This window comes from Diprion similis, chromosome 2 (assembly GCF_021155765.1).
Source record: "Diprion similis isolate iyDipSimi1 chromosome 2, iyDipSimi1.1, whole genome shotgun sequence".
NCBI lineage: Eukaryota > Metazoa > Arthropoda > Insecta > Hymenoptera > Diprionidae > Diprion > Diprion similis.
The window spans coordinates 17,174,759-17,188,278 of record NC_060106.1 but is presented as its reverse complement, the minus strand read 5'-3'; the positions used below and the strand labels follow the sequence as shown (position 1 = coordinate 17,188,278).

At 38.2% G+C, this 13,520-nt stretch overlaps 3 protein-coding genes across 3 annotated transcripts in view; 2 read left to right on the top strand and 1 right to left on the bottom strand.

Annotated features, from left to right (window-relative positions):
- Positions 1-6,359, top strand: part of LOC124413711 (mediator of RNA polymerase II transcription subunit 20) — an 86,110-nt gene extending 79,751 nt beyond the window's left edge. The window contains exons 4-6 of the mRNA XM_046894487.1: positions 5,836-5,946; positions 6,101-6,268; positions 6,314-6,359. Coding sequence (XP_046750443.1) covers positions 5,836-5,946; positions 6,101-6,193 — 204 coding nt within the window. The 3' untranslated portion in view covers positions 6,194-6,268; positions 6,314-6,359. The remainder of the gene's footprint in view (positions 1-5,835; positions 5,947-6,100; positions 6,269-6,313) is intronic.
- An 808-nt stretch (positions 6,360-7,167) lies between these two features.
- Positions 7,168-10,516, top strand: LOC124413627 (vacuolar fusion protein MON1 homolog A). Its single transcript, XM_046894351.1, has 7 exons — positions 7,168-7,565; positions 7,642-7,964; positions 8,166-8,409; positions 8,618-8,902; positions 8,981-9,171; positions 9,243-9,345; positions 9,492-10,516. The coding sequence occupies exons 1-7, from the start codon at positions 7,296-7,298 to the stop codon at positions 9,630-9,632; spliced, it is 1,557 nt and encodes a 518-aa protein (XP_046750307.1). The 5' UTR covers positions 7,168-7,295; the 3' UTR covers positions 9,633-10,516.
- Positions 10,517-10,730: 214 nt separating this feature from the next.
- Positions 10,731-12,085, bottom strand: LOC124413637 (pre-mRNA-splicing factor 38). The gene is made up of 3 exons (XM_046894360.1): positions 11,906-12,085; positions 11,356-11,723; positions 10,731-11,241 (listed from the first exon to the last, which is right to left on the bottom strand). Exons 1-3 carry the CDS (start codon positions 12,067-12,069, stop codon positions 10,874-10,876), a joined length of 900 nt encoding a protein of 299 aa, XP_046750316.1. The 5' UTR covers positions 12,070-12,085; the 3' UTR covers positions 10,731-10,873.
- Between the last annotated feature and the right edge of the window lie 1,435 nt (positions 12,086-13,520).

Here is a 13,520-nt window from a genome sequence, read left to right as displayed (position 1 = left end):
AGTCGCATTCGCATCAGAGTCTCGCCCGTTACGTGATCTAATTCACTCTATGCTTTCATCTTTTAATCAATTTTTCTCCGCCGAAAGCCTCAGTTCTCAGATATTTTCATCGTATGTCAAAGAACATCCGAAGTTCCTATACATTTAATGCAGCTACGAAATATTTACACTTTTGATAAAAGGAAATACGGAAATTTCACTTCAGTTACCCAACAATTCAAATAAACATCTGATTTTCAAAAGTAGAAATTAATAGAGGTTGAAAAATTGTTTGATGGTATAAATCTTCGCAATTTTTTCGTTTCATCCACCCACCCATCTTGATTATTTGTGCAAAACTTTGGTTTTCCCAACCGATAGACGATGCTCACGCAATCTTCCAACAATAAACTAAGCAGATATTTAACAAGCTTACAAACCGGATGAAGTATTCGGCAAACTTTTAGTAATTTTTTTCGCTAACTTAGCTGTTCAACTATCGTCTTGTCTGGAAAAACCAGAATAAAAACGAGAAGCTTGTAACTGTGATACAGTCTACAGACAAACGATCGCTCGTCCAAATCAGTTCTAAATTCGTGTTGACCATTTCCGCATAAAGTCGAGACGAAATACGAGTGCTATGCTAAATCTATGACAAAAGCAAACGCCTCGGTCTCTCTTTATTCAAACTTTTCGAGATGCATGCCGTGTAGCGAAGGAATAGACGATAAGTAGACAAGGCTGCGGGCAGGGTGGGGTTTGCGGGTAAGTATCTAAGATAACTACACGTTATCGATCGATCGCAGACTTTACCCACTTGGGTGGTGGTTCACACCCTCCCTCTGTCATAGGTGTTGCATGCATCGCCTATTTCGAGCGACAAACCTCCCTCGACGACACACATACCCGCCCCTCGACCCGACTTAAGTCATGCCCGCTTAAGGGGGTGCTGGGGGTGCTCAGGCAGGAGTTTGCACCACCTTAGAAAACATTGTTCAGATTGGAATTCGGTCGTCACAAAGATATCGAAATCACTAAAAAACTGCAATTTTATCCAGTAAGAAAATACGGAAACAGGAATAAGGAATAAGGAAACTCGTAATCGGATAGCAGAAGGTTGAAGTAAGTAACCTTAATGCAACGAAACATCAGAAATTCACTATTTTGCAATTATAGAATGACTTTCAAGGATTTGAATTTTAAAAAATATGAGTATGTTTGGTTCGATATGGTTTCCTCAGTTTCATATCATTCTAATGGTGCGAGGCAGAGACTTTATCGAACCCGCATCGTTACGATAACTTTACTAACTTCAATCGCATCGGACATCCCTTATAAATACGCTGATTGTGACTCTGGGCAGAAAAACGTGTTATTATTCATACGTGCCGAATCCTCCATGGGACTCGAGACGTGCCTGCGGAACAGCCGCAGAAACTGTGTTACCGTGGTTGCAGATGGGTATTGGAGGACCCATAATACCTCCGTTCGCCTCCCTCTGTCAAACTACACGAGTATAACCAACATGCACGTGCTGTACACGACTACGTAGACATTATACGTATTCATGATGACGTACCCACCCCGTCCATGTGTGGGTATGTTGGTATATATGCGTGTAAGCCCCGGGGACGTCGCGTCGTTACAATTTGTCGCTTCCCAATCCACCTGCAACGTTCGTTTCGTCCTCTGCCTATAAGTACGGAACATGTTTGTTCTCCCTGAAGCGTAGATATGGACGCATCGTGTGTGTGGGGTGGAGGGCTGAGGGGGGGGGGGGGTCGAATGCAGGCGCAGCGTACTTGCACAAGTTCAATATGGATTCAACGATGCAATTCGGAGCAGGTATACGTATGCATGCACGTGTACTTGATATTCGAGTGTGCACAGAACGCGTTAAAAATTATAGCGTATACTATATATACGAAAGATTTGAATTTTTGAAACTTTCAGGTATCCAATAACGCGGAAAATGGTAAAGTTTTCACGAGTTATTCAATAATTTTATTGCCTATGTTGCAGCACAATTTGTCCGTTACTTAAACGTTTTCAGCGAATAACGTAACGCCGTTGAGACTCTATATAAATAATTCACTTCTTGCCGAGATTCACCCCCCAGAGAGAGAGAGAGAGAGATCTGGCGAGGTTTTACTGCACGCTGTTTCTTCCCCTCAAAGAAAACAGTTTGCCTGATCCTGCAAGTTTTCTCTTCTCTTCTCTTTTCTGCTCTTCTGTTATTTCGGGTTCGACGCGATCAGACTGGGCTCAGTTTGATCATCTGCCTGAGGTGAAGAAACTAACTTCATCCACCATAAGTAAGCGGAGGAACTGCGAGGTGTAGTAAAGACGTTAAAAAAAAACTCTTCATTTCCGTTTAGTCGCAGGGAAAGAAAAACTCAGGGAGAGAAAAATATAACCGCTGTCATTGGAGGGTTTAAATTTTCACCCCAATGCATGTATGAGATTCTTGACTTTTCGAGACGGATTTTATACTTTACTGTCCTGCTTTTAACGTCTCCATTTTATTCTTGTATCATTTTCTCTTCAGCTCCTTACGGAAATGTCGATACGCTGACTAATTAGCCTTTTATCATATCATTAATACCGTAATAAAATATTTATATGGCTTGGCAAATTTCATGTACCACAAATTCTAATTCTTATTCTACGTTGTTATAGTAGATTTTTGATTTCAATCCATTCCTGCTGATTTGAAAAGACAAAACAAAAAACCAATGAGAAGAATTAATTCTCTGTGCGAGTGAAAAGCCCACGAGGCAGAATCGATTAATACAACTACGGACCGCCTCTGGTGCTGCTTCAAAAGTCGTTCGTTGTTCGACGAATCGAGGATAAAGGGAATCTATATGTATAGCTTATATGCGAATTTTCACTCGTCAATTTTCCGTCCCAATCCAGGGTAAAAAGTATTGTCTAGTGCAGAATAGACTCGAATTGACATTTCGCAACTTTTGCAACTGTCCAATTTTCCAGCTGCAGAACAGTGCGGACGTTTTTACAAAATAATATACGTATATTCATTCCATTACCAGTCCCGTTTGTTTTCCAGCCAATGTTTTCAAAAACGCTAAGCGCTGTGGAATCAGTTTTTTCTTGCCCGATTAGTGCTTCAATTTACGTATTCTTAGCTTCGACATCGTGTTGAGACGCGGAATTAGGTATATACATGGTTGATGTCGCGAAATTTTTCCGATATGACCGCATGCTGGTTATTGTTATTCGTCAAGACTACGGAAGCAACGTCGCGACGTTCTTAAATATTTTTTGTCCAAGTGTATCCGGAACGAACTTTTGCTTCAAAGAGGCTCTAAAAGAAAGTGTGCGTCTGATACTTGCACAGGTAATAAATCCCGTACGACTCGAGCCGCTTCAAAGCCTTAATGAAAAGAAAAGAGAGAAACGAGGGAAGAAAAAGTGGAGGAAGGGAAAAATTCAAGCACCTCTAATCCGGAAAGTTTCTCCCTAAAAAGTAGCGAAGCCCTCTACGCAGTAGCGCTCTTAATCAATCCGGATTAAATTCGTCGCTTTGTTTCTATCCCGGATCCGCGGAATTCGCGAATCTCAACGTTCAGCAGACCGCAAAGATAATTGAGCTTATCCGTGCGTTATAGATTTTAAAATATTATCCTTCCACCCGCAGAACGTTGGCATTGCAGCTTTACCCCGAGCCTTCGGTCTGCGAAACAATCTTGTGAACTTAGTTCAGAACTGAGGTAGATAATCGCCAATCGCCATTGAAAGATTGTAAGCGTTTAATAACGCTCTAATACTCTCCGCGAGACTCTTTGTTACCTACACGTTATTACTATGATCCTTATTTCCTTCACTTTTTCAACGTTATATTCTGATGGTTCTTCGGAAAGAAAAGGGGTTTTATTCACCCAACTATTACACCTTTCACGAACCTCGTTTATCGAAGGTTTCTAGCCGATCTAACGCCGCCGCTCTAAAAGCCGCCATTTTTAATATAACATTGCGTTCAGTCGACTGGCCGTTTCGGTTAAGGATTTGATACACCGAAATACGCCGCAAGAATTTCTAATAACTTTCAGTAAACAAAATTTATGTCACATACTCCTGCATGCGAATTTTTTCCTCCTCGTGATCCTGGATCTGCGGCCGGATATAAGCTCGAGAGGAAAAAGTTTTTCGTTGTACGATATCCTTTAAGCTTGTGTGTAAAAAATAATATTACTTCTTGGTTCCATTTGCTCGGTTGTAATCCTGTGGTTGACAATCTTTTTTTCCCTCAATTTTGTCTCTTTTTATTTTTTCTCCCCGCAAGCTGGCAGGCGATATTACAGCGGTAAAAGAAACATCCACGTCTTGCTATGGAACATCTCTTGTTATGGGCTTAGAAAAATGAGGACAAAACTGTAGGAAATAAAACATTAGGGGAAAAAACGGAGGTGAGCAGAGGAGAAAATCTCATTATCTCTGAGCCCCCAGATTTCTTCTTCCCTGAATATTTTCGTGCTTGCGTGATTTTTGCTCACCAAAAATCCCGTACCTGCGGGGCTGAATAATCGGCAAATGGTATGAGGTTCGAGATGGAAGCTGTCGGGATCAGGTCGATGTATGCGTACAGAACCCGCCCGCGTGCACACCGATATGAAAAATAAAGAGGGAACATGCTGAAGAATACACGAAGCCTTGAACTCTTTAATCTAAAAAATCATCGCATTTTTATACTTTATTGAAATCGCGAGATCGTTCCGTGCAGATAACTCGTAAATTGAGGTGCGGAAAACGCAGACCTCACAGGTATAAACAACACAGGGTGTACTTTTTTTCGTACAGAAATTTCCTGGTAATGGGGTAAAGCGATGAAAAATAAGGTGCCAGTCGGTGATACAATGCGAGGAGCGGGTGAAGACGAATAATTCGAAAAATTCCGCGGCGAAAATGGAATTTTTTCAATGTCAAATTCTCGCATCGCAGCTATTCTGTATTATTACGCATTTCGCACAACTTCCCGCGAGGCTGTGTGATGAAAAAATGTCTGGAGCGTGTGTAAGTGAATTTTAACCGCAATGTGTAGACGTAACTATATTTAGATATGTAATTGCGTGTTGATCTTACAGATGTCTTTATACGCTTATTGTATTTGCGCCAAGTGAGAAAGAAGAAGGATAGTGTGAACAGTGATAACGTTTGACGATCTTTGTCTGCGATGAACCTTGGAATCTATGTTAGTACAATTATGTACTTGTAACGTTTCTCCGAAAGTCTGTCGCGAAATGTCGTCATGTTCATCTGAAGCCGATGAAAAATGCACGAGCTTAAGTCTCCTTACGTGGAATTCTGCAACGCGGTTACGCAGCTCCCTAGGCGTTATACTAATCAGCAGATTGACGGTTAAACTGAGGTTTATAACAGAAATCTCCTCTGAATATAAATATTTAGTCTCATTGACGTATCTGCGTCGTAGGATAAATTTCCAAGCCTCTAAACGACGTCGACCGTCCATTTGGCTAAATCAATATTTCTGCATTACGCAGAACTGACGAATTACGCCAACGATGTAAAGGCCTTGTTGATTTAAGAATGCGTTAAAAACGAAGTTAAAAGGCGCGCGCATGTCATTGTTTTCTTCAAACTTGCGTAATAATGTTTCTCCTGTATTAATTTTATATCATATGGTTCATCGAACCCCATTTTTATCGACGCCTTCTATGTTTATACAATAATTTCTTTTGATCGAAACATTAGGCTTCGAGGGATTTTTCTCAACTTTTTTATTTTTGCCCAATGGTTCGCTTCATCTTGAAAAATAGTCGTGTCATCCTGAGCAATAATTCATAATAACAAATTCAAATAAACAACCTTTCACAGGTCGAATATCGGCCCTGCGTCATTCCCGGTAGCTCGTGGGAGTTGATGAGAGAATTTCTTCAAGGTTTCCTTGGATCAGCTGTACCGAATCAAGCTCCTCAGTATTTACAAGTAAGATAAACGAAGATAATATATATATATATATATATATATATACATACTATACGATTCTCCTTTTTACGATTGAAATTTGAAAATAAACCCCAAGCAATTTATATCTGCGGGATAAAGTGAATTGTTGTAATTTGTTTGAAACATCTTACAGAACCGCATGAATGATATTTATCAACCCATGGATACCATACAGCAATATTTGGAGCACTTTGGACAGTACAGAAAATCTACCAGCGTCATATAAGCTGCAGCCACTTATCGTTAAATCCAATATTACAAGTTCCCAAAAAGACTTACGCTCTGTATCATATTCAACTTCGTAAGCTCCACAGGCTAGATACTTCTTAAAAGCTCGTAATATCAGAGATATTGATAATCGGAAGATTAAGTAGAAGTCCTAAAATTTTACCCTTCTTGTATGGATTTTTAATATTAATAATTATGCTTAGTGTTCAAATTTATTCGAATGTTATCGCAATCACGAATAAAGTTTCGGTCGGCATGTAAAAGTTCCATTGAATTGATGAGAAAATTTGTGAACGCATATCAAATAATCCGAAAACTTTTGAAACGAGATTATTGTTCTTTCTTCCTAACCGCACTCATAAATATGTGTAACATTTATAGGCGAAAGGACATCATGATAAATAAGTAAGTTCCAGTAGTTCCTGTCCTCTGTATACTTGTTTTTTCGTTAATTTTTAGCATGAAATATAGTTTAATTGACATAAGTGGTAGTCTGCAGGGTATGACTAATCAATTTCAGACACACTAATTTTAAAAATTTCTGATGACCATAATTTCAAGATACGTCTGATGAAAACGAGATTGAAACTAAAAACACCCATACTGCACGATAATGCATGATTTTTTCGTAGTTTTTTTTTCGAACATAGTTCAGTTTTCAGTCACTGATATTGTGTATGAATCATCGGTATAACAGCTATTGTATGTAAAAGAAGCTCCCCCGCGTATGCAAAAAACTAAGGCAAGCATTGAGTGACGGAATTTTTTCATTCGACTGATATGTTTAAGATATTTGTCTGGAAATTAGATGTAATTGAATTTTAATTTTGCCTTGGACACAGCTTTTGCTCCAAGGACGGAGTTTGAACCGATTAATACATTCCCGCCTGGGTGATCTAGGGATATTTTGTCAAGCCGTTGCATAACGTTGGCAACATTGCGAGAATGCGCCGCAGGGGCGGCGTGCATGAAAGATAACAGCGACGTGACGTTGGTTGAAAACATTTCGGCCGCGCTGTCATGGCCGGCTGATTATTGACAAACGTCAATTTTGTAAGAAAAGTGTGAATCGTGAATCGACTAATCAAATTAGCGTAAAAATGGCCAATCCCGAGGCACCTGGTGTCGATGACGTTATAGCCGAGCCAGGAATCGAGCCTGGGGCTTCGGCTGAGACGATGCTAGTGACGACGGATAGTTTCGAGGAATACGAGCAAGAGATGAGCAGCAGCATAGACGACAGGCAAATGAAGGAGAGCACGACTAGCACGATATCCGAACTCCAGGAGGACATTCGGGATGCCCCGCCAACGCCAACGGCGACCAGCCCCACGGAGCCAAAGCCTAGTCCTCCGGACGATTCGGAGCTCGTGAGTCTCCTAACCTCTAACGTGACAGAAGGAGTCAAATTCCGATTGCCCAGTACGCTGATATCCTATTTTGCAGGAGGATACCACGCAGCAGCTCAGTCTGAATAGTCTGGAAATTGACCCGATGAGGAACACGACGTGGCTGGCTCAGAAAAAGCATATATTTATACTAAGCCAGGCGGGAAAACCCATTTACTCGAGGCACAGTTCCGAGGATAAACTGGTCACACTTATGGGCGTTATGCAGGCGTTAGTTTCATTCGTTCAAGATGGTAACGACATGATCAGATCGGTCCACGCAGGCGATACTAATTTCGTTTTCGTTGTCAAAGGTCCACTTATCCTAGTCACTGTTTCTAAAACACTGGAAAGTGTGCCGCAGCTAGTTTTACAGCTAACGTGAGTTTACCGCAGAATTCATTCTTACAATTTGCAATTCTTTATTACAGAGTCATGATACTTGTTTTCTTCAAGGTAGCGGTATTTCTAATTATGTGTGAAAACAGAAATAAGTTTACTCTCTTTCTAATATCTTTGTTCGTCTTGTTTACTGACTGTGTCCATTGAACCCATTTATGGAATCTAAATTTTATTTTATAGATACGTCTATAATCAAATAGTTTCCGTCCTCACACAAGCTCAACTGACGAGGGTTTACGACCAGAGGCGAAACTTTGATTTGCGAAGATTATTGACAGGCAGCGAGAGGTTAATCGATCATTTGTTGAATTTTATGGATAGAGAGCCAGCCTTTTTTCTAGGTGCTATTAAATGCTTGCCTTTGTTGCCTTCCATGAGGGATGCTATTACTCAAACTATTGTTCAAACTTGTGGCAAAATTAAGGTGAGAAAAAGCAGTGCTTGTGTACCTCAAATGATTCAAAAACGTAATGTTCTATATTTGTTTCTCTTAACAAGCCTGTCTCTTATCATTATCTTGTTTATAGTATTCCCTTTATTGTGAATATTTATTTTATTTTTTTTTTTTTCATTCTGTTATGTATATATGTATTATGTGTTATGTATTGAGCTCACTGATAAAAAAATTTCAGAATCTGGTGTTTGCGATACTGCTAGCAGATAATCAGCTGGTGACATTGGTCAGAATGAAAAAATATTTCATACACCCAGCTGACTTGCATTTGATCCAAAATTTGGTTGCCAGCTCAGAGTCGTTTAAAACGGTAGAAAGCTGGACGCCAATATGTTTGCCCAAGTTTGATTCCAATGGATTTATGCACGGTCATGTTTCGTACCTGGCAGAGGATTGCCAAGCTTGTTTATTGCTTCTGACTGTCGACAGAGACGTATTCTATTCTTTGTCGGATGCCAAGCAAGTAAGCGTAATCCTTTATGGATACAATTGAAGAGGATAATGTATTATTTATTATCATATCTTTTTGATTTCTAATTAGAAAATAGTAGAGAAACTGCGGAGGACAAATTGTTTGGAAGCCATCAATGAGTCAATGAACAAAGCATCTGTCACAACAGCAGAAATTGGTTTACCAGAAATGCGACATGTCTTATACAAATGTAGAAGTACGGCACAATTCTGGAGTCCTGGTTTTCAACCACCATATACAACAGATGAAGATATCGAACGGTAAATTTCAGTATTTAAGGGAAGTAATATGAGTTTATGCGATGGATTAATATTTTTCTTATAAATTTCAGACTATTGGGACTCTATCAGTGCCTTCATCACAGATTGCATGCCCCAAATCGACCACTGAAGTTGATATTCCAACAATTGGACAAAGAAACAATGTTAGCATGGGTAAGGTGTAGAATAATTTTTTTTAAAGCATTTAAAATATCTGTATTCTATGATTACTAGTATCAATATTGCCAGTACTAGTATTAGTATGAATATTGATATTTCATTAGTGACAAGATTTACAATTCGGCTTTGATTTTTTCCAGGTAACGTCAGGTTTCGAATTGTATGTGACTTTTGAACCACTGGTAACTAAACCAGATGCGATAAATTCTGTAAGCAAATTGCTGAAATGGATAAAAAAGGAAGAAGAAAGATTATTTATATTGAATTCACCAACGTTCTAGCAAGAATTTGAAATTATGGAGAAAAAAGGCTCAAATGTCTCAGTTGCTGCACCGTAGTAACTGTAAAAGTACTGCAAGAATTTTTGTTAGAGAGTTTCCGTGTTGACGATGTACGAAAATTGTAAAAATTGGGAAGGAAGAAACGTAATATAACGTAGATTGTATAATTTCAAAAGGCTATGACTAGGTATATTAAGATTCAAGAAATGCAGCAGATCACATCCAATTTGATTTCGGTTGATGGAAATATTTATTTTTGAGATCATTTCCTACATCCGTATATTTGCTGTCGAAAAATCTATTTTTCACGCATCCAAAAATTATATTCCTTAGAAGCTCCCTAAGCATAGGAGTCTTATACGTGACTAATTGCATGACTAATCGCCCATTCCTTCGTACCTATATGTGTATATTGTATACTATATTTTGCTCACTATTTATAATTATGAAACTTGAGATTTTGCAGTTACTTTATTACAAAGTAGTGCAGATTTATAATATGTAAATATCGCATAAAATAGATGAAATATCGGTTATTTAGATATTACCCACTTATGTCCGTGGTCAGTAGCATTACGGCCATGCTAAGAATATATTCTTTTATGATTATGCACTGTTTTTACCTTAGATATCTCGAAGATCGGAAAAAGAATATGCAATGCTACTGCAGTGTTTCAAATCAATCTGTATGTTCTACAAAATGTATAGAACGAATAAAACGAATTTTTCAGTGTCAGTTATTCATATAACTGGCATAAAACATATGAAATTATCTACAATCTCCAATACTAAATAGCTTTGCCAATGAATTCGGTAACTGAGTATATCGGATACTCACGCTCCTCTGACACAATGTACGGGTAAGCTACTATGTAGCAGTTAGTATGAAATAATGATGTAATTTTAATATTATTAAACTGTAATTAGCCAAGTACAGTTGTTGTTTTATCTTAATGCTCTGGCTACGTGAAAACAAAGATATAACAAAAACATATGTATGAAATGATGCTCATATCATTTTCATGGTAATTACAGAATTTTGCGCTAAAATGATGAATCGTTTTAGAAGAATGACAGTAGGAACATTGAAAATTTCGGTATTGTTATGATACAGAATTTTTTTTATAATCAAGGTGTACAAGTTTATCTCGTTAGTCATACAAATTTGAAGTAACTTACAGAAATGACAATTTGGTATTAATTTTTCATGACAAATTCGTTTTCTCTCACAGTCAGGTACGTCAGTGCCTAGGTCGCTCTCGTTCTCTTCGACGATCTCGGTCTCTTTCTTTCTCCCTGTCGTCCCTTCTGTGCCTATCCTTATCACGGTCTTTGTCTTTGTGTGACGAAGATGAAGAATACAGTTTAGGAGATTTGCTTCGTTTACGTTCCCTCCTGTCTCTTTCCCGCTCCCTACTTCTGGACCGCCGTTTTTCCCTTTCTGCTTTTTTCTCAGGTCGGGCATGTCTCTTTTCTCGGTCCCTGTGACGTTCTCTCTCAAAGTCTTCTGTACGCTTACGAACTTCTTCTTTTACTACCGGCACATCTTCGTCATCTGAAGACTCAATCCCCTCGTCCATGTCATCCTCAAGTGCAGATATTTTTCCCTCTGGAAAAATTAAATCATTTGTTTATCACTTCCGATCGATGGAAATATAGATGAGGGAATTATAAATGCTTCAAGGTTGAATAAAACTAAATGAGTATTCATAAAAGTAGTAACCTATTTCATTATTTTCTTCCAGAACATGGCGCTTCTGTATTCTGGGTAAAATAACATCGCACGATCTTTCCTCTCTGAGTAGCTCATCAATAAATTCATCCATATGGATCAATTCATATTGACCCTGCTTATTCTGTCGTCTTAATTTTCTATTGTCGTTGAATAAAGGTTCCAAATATTTGTAGCAATCGACAGATGTGCCAGTTAGTCGCATATACAGAGCCCCTAGGGCACGTACGTACTTAAATTCTTCGTTTTTGATGAATTCTACGATGATATCTTTTTCTGGTTGAATTTGAAGCATTTTCAGAATCAAACAGAGGAACGGCGTTGGCTTTACATTGCCGCCAAACACTCCCCCGATATACCTAAAACAGAAAAATGAGTAGTTGATTCATGTGTTATCGATAAAAGAGTTTTGACTTATTCTCATATAATTCCATATAATTAAATCCAATTAGGAGACTTGCGTCAACCTTATGATTTAACAAATATAAACAACGACGTGTTTTAGTGTCAAAATGTAGGTTATGAATGTTATCGCACTCACTTTAACTCCATCGCTTTGTCGACTAAAAGTTCGGCGGTTAACGCGAAACATTCTTCTTTCCAATATTTCGAATCGTATATTCGTGATCTGATTATTTTTTCCACTAAATATTGTGGATTTGTACCGCGAATAGACTTCGCGTCTTTCACCGTGCGGTTCGCCATTTTTGAAGTGTAGAGCACAGGTGCAGAGTGCAGAGTATTTATTTATCACTAGGAACTAAGGCCTAGTAACTTACCATTGGAAATAATCTGGAACTGGAATTCATTCTTTTGAAAAGAAATTAGTTATGAAAAAATGAATGTGAACAAGTTGATATTTACATGTTTTCACCGAAACAATATCCTAATTAATTCGTAAATCTTTATAGAATTTTAATAATTGTCCATTAGATTTAAATAATGCTCACAGAAATCTACACGTTCGATTTCATCAAATCGACGGTCGCGGCGCTGAGGCGAAGCAGTTCTTTCTCGTTTCCTTTTCCGGTGAGTGCGATGTCTATTTTGACAACAATAAATAATTTTACATTGATCATCAGTGCAATCCTAAGAATTGGTGCATGAGTCGGATTAATGAATATCACGATTACTTTCGCGGTGGCTTTAGAGCTGTCCCTCATTTTTTATTTATACGAAATTCGACATTTTATGAAGACTTAAGTCACGGCTAACCTCAAAATTTCCAGGCTCTAGGTGCTTAGTTAAGTAACATTATTTTTCTCTTGCAGGTACACGTGAGAATACCCAGAAATGGCTAAGTCGAAGAATCACACAAATCACAATCAGAGTAAGTAGATTCTTTTATTACCAATAGTTTATTCCACTATACCAGATATATTTAATTCTTGTATCTAGCTTCGTGCAGCTTTATTATTCCAGCCCTTGATACTTTTTCCATTTTTCACATTGAAATAATTTACCAGTAAAGCGTACCTTTGCTTTATCAAAGATTCGAACGGATTTTAATATCTTCTTTTATCTGTGCTAACCGCGTCAGGATATTAGATGAATGAAGTTTCAACCATCCACTTTCATTTTAGTCATTCAACAGATTACCTTAAGCCCTTCGAAGCTTTCGAAATTACCTGTTAGCCTGTTTGCACAGACTGAGTTAATAAACAATGAGTTCTGGGATAACTTGTGAATTTCTAAAACTATAGATTTAAAACCGTGTTTTTATATAAGTGTTATCGCATCTCATTGTGTGTTTGCGTCAAACAAGGGAAATTTTTTTAACTTTAGCTTCAATTCACAGGCAGAAAAGCTCATCGCAATGGAATCAAAAAGCCAAAGAAGTACAGACACGAATCTACCCTTGGTGTAAGTTACAATTATTCTCTACATCTACACAATTTCAATCTAGTCTCCTCGGTTTATATTTTCTACAAGCATTAAATATGAGTTGACTTCGTTTGTATACTCCTAGTTTTCATAACTGTATTATCATTCACATCACTGTGGATTTATAAATTGTGTGTTAGCCATATGGTGCACAAAATACATGTAATCTTGACCTTGAACAACTAATCATTAGTATTCGTACATGCAGATCAATTAGTGAATGTGTTGAAAATAGTAGAGAGCAAAACTACATTTTAACGGTCGATGATACA

Bases quoted from the DNA above. Each gene is read 5' to 3' on its own strand.
- LOC124413637 (XM_046894360.1), bottom strand. From the start codon at position 12,069: ATGGCGAACCGCACGGTGAAAGACGCGAAGTCTATTCGCGGTACAAAT. The intron at 11,724-11,905 runs GTGAGTGCGATA...TTTCTGTTTTAG, and splicing joins GACAAAGCGATGGAGTTAAA to GTATATCGGGGGAGTGTTTG. The intron at 11,242-11,355 runs GTTACTACTTTT...TAATTTTTCCAG, and splicing joins GGAAGAAAATAATGAAATAG to AGGGAAAAATATCTGCACTT.
- LOC124413627 (XM_046894351.1), top strand. From the start codon at position 7,296: ATGGCCAATCCCGAGGCACCTGGTGTCGATGACGTTATAGCCGAGCCA. The intron at 8,903-8,980 runs GTAAGCGTAATC...ATTTCTAATTAG, and splicing joins CTTTGTCGGATGCCAAGCAA to AAAATAGTAGAGAAACTGCG. The intron at 9,172-9,242 runs GTAAATTTCAGT...TATAAATTTCAG, and splicing joins ACAGATGAAGATATCGAACG to ACTATTGGGACTCTATCAGT.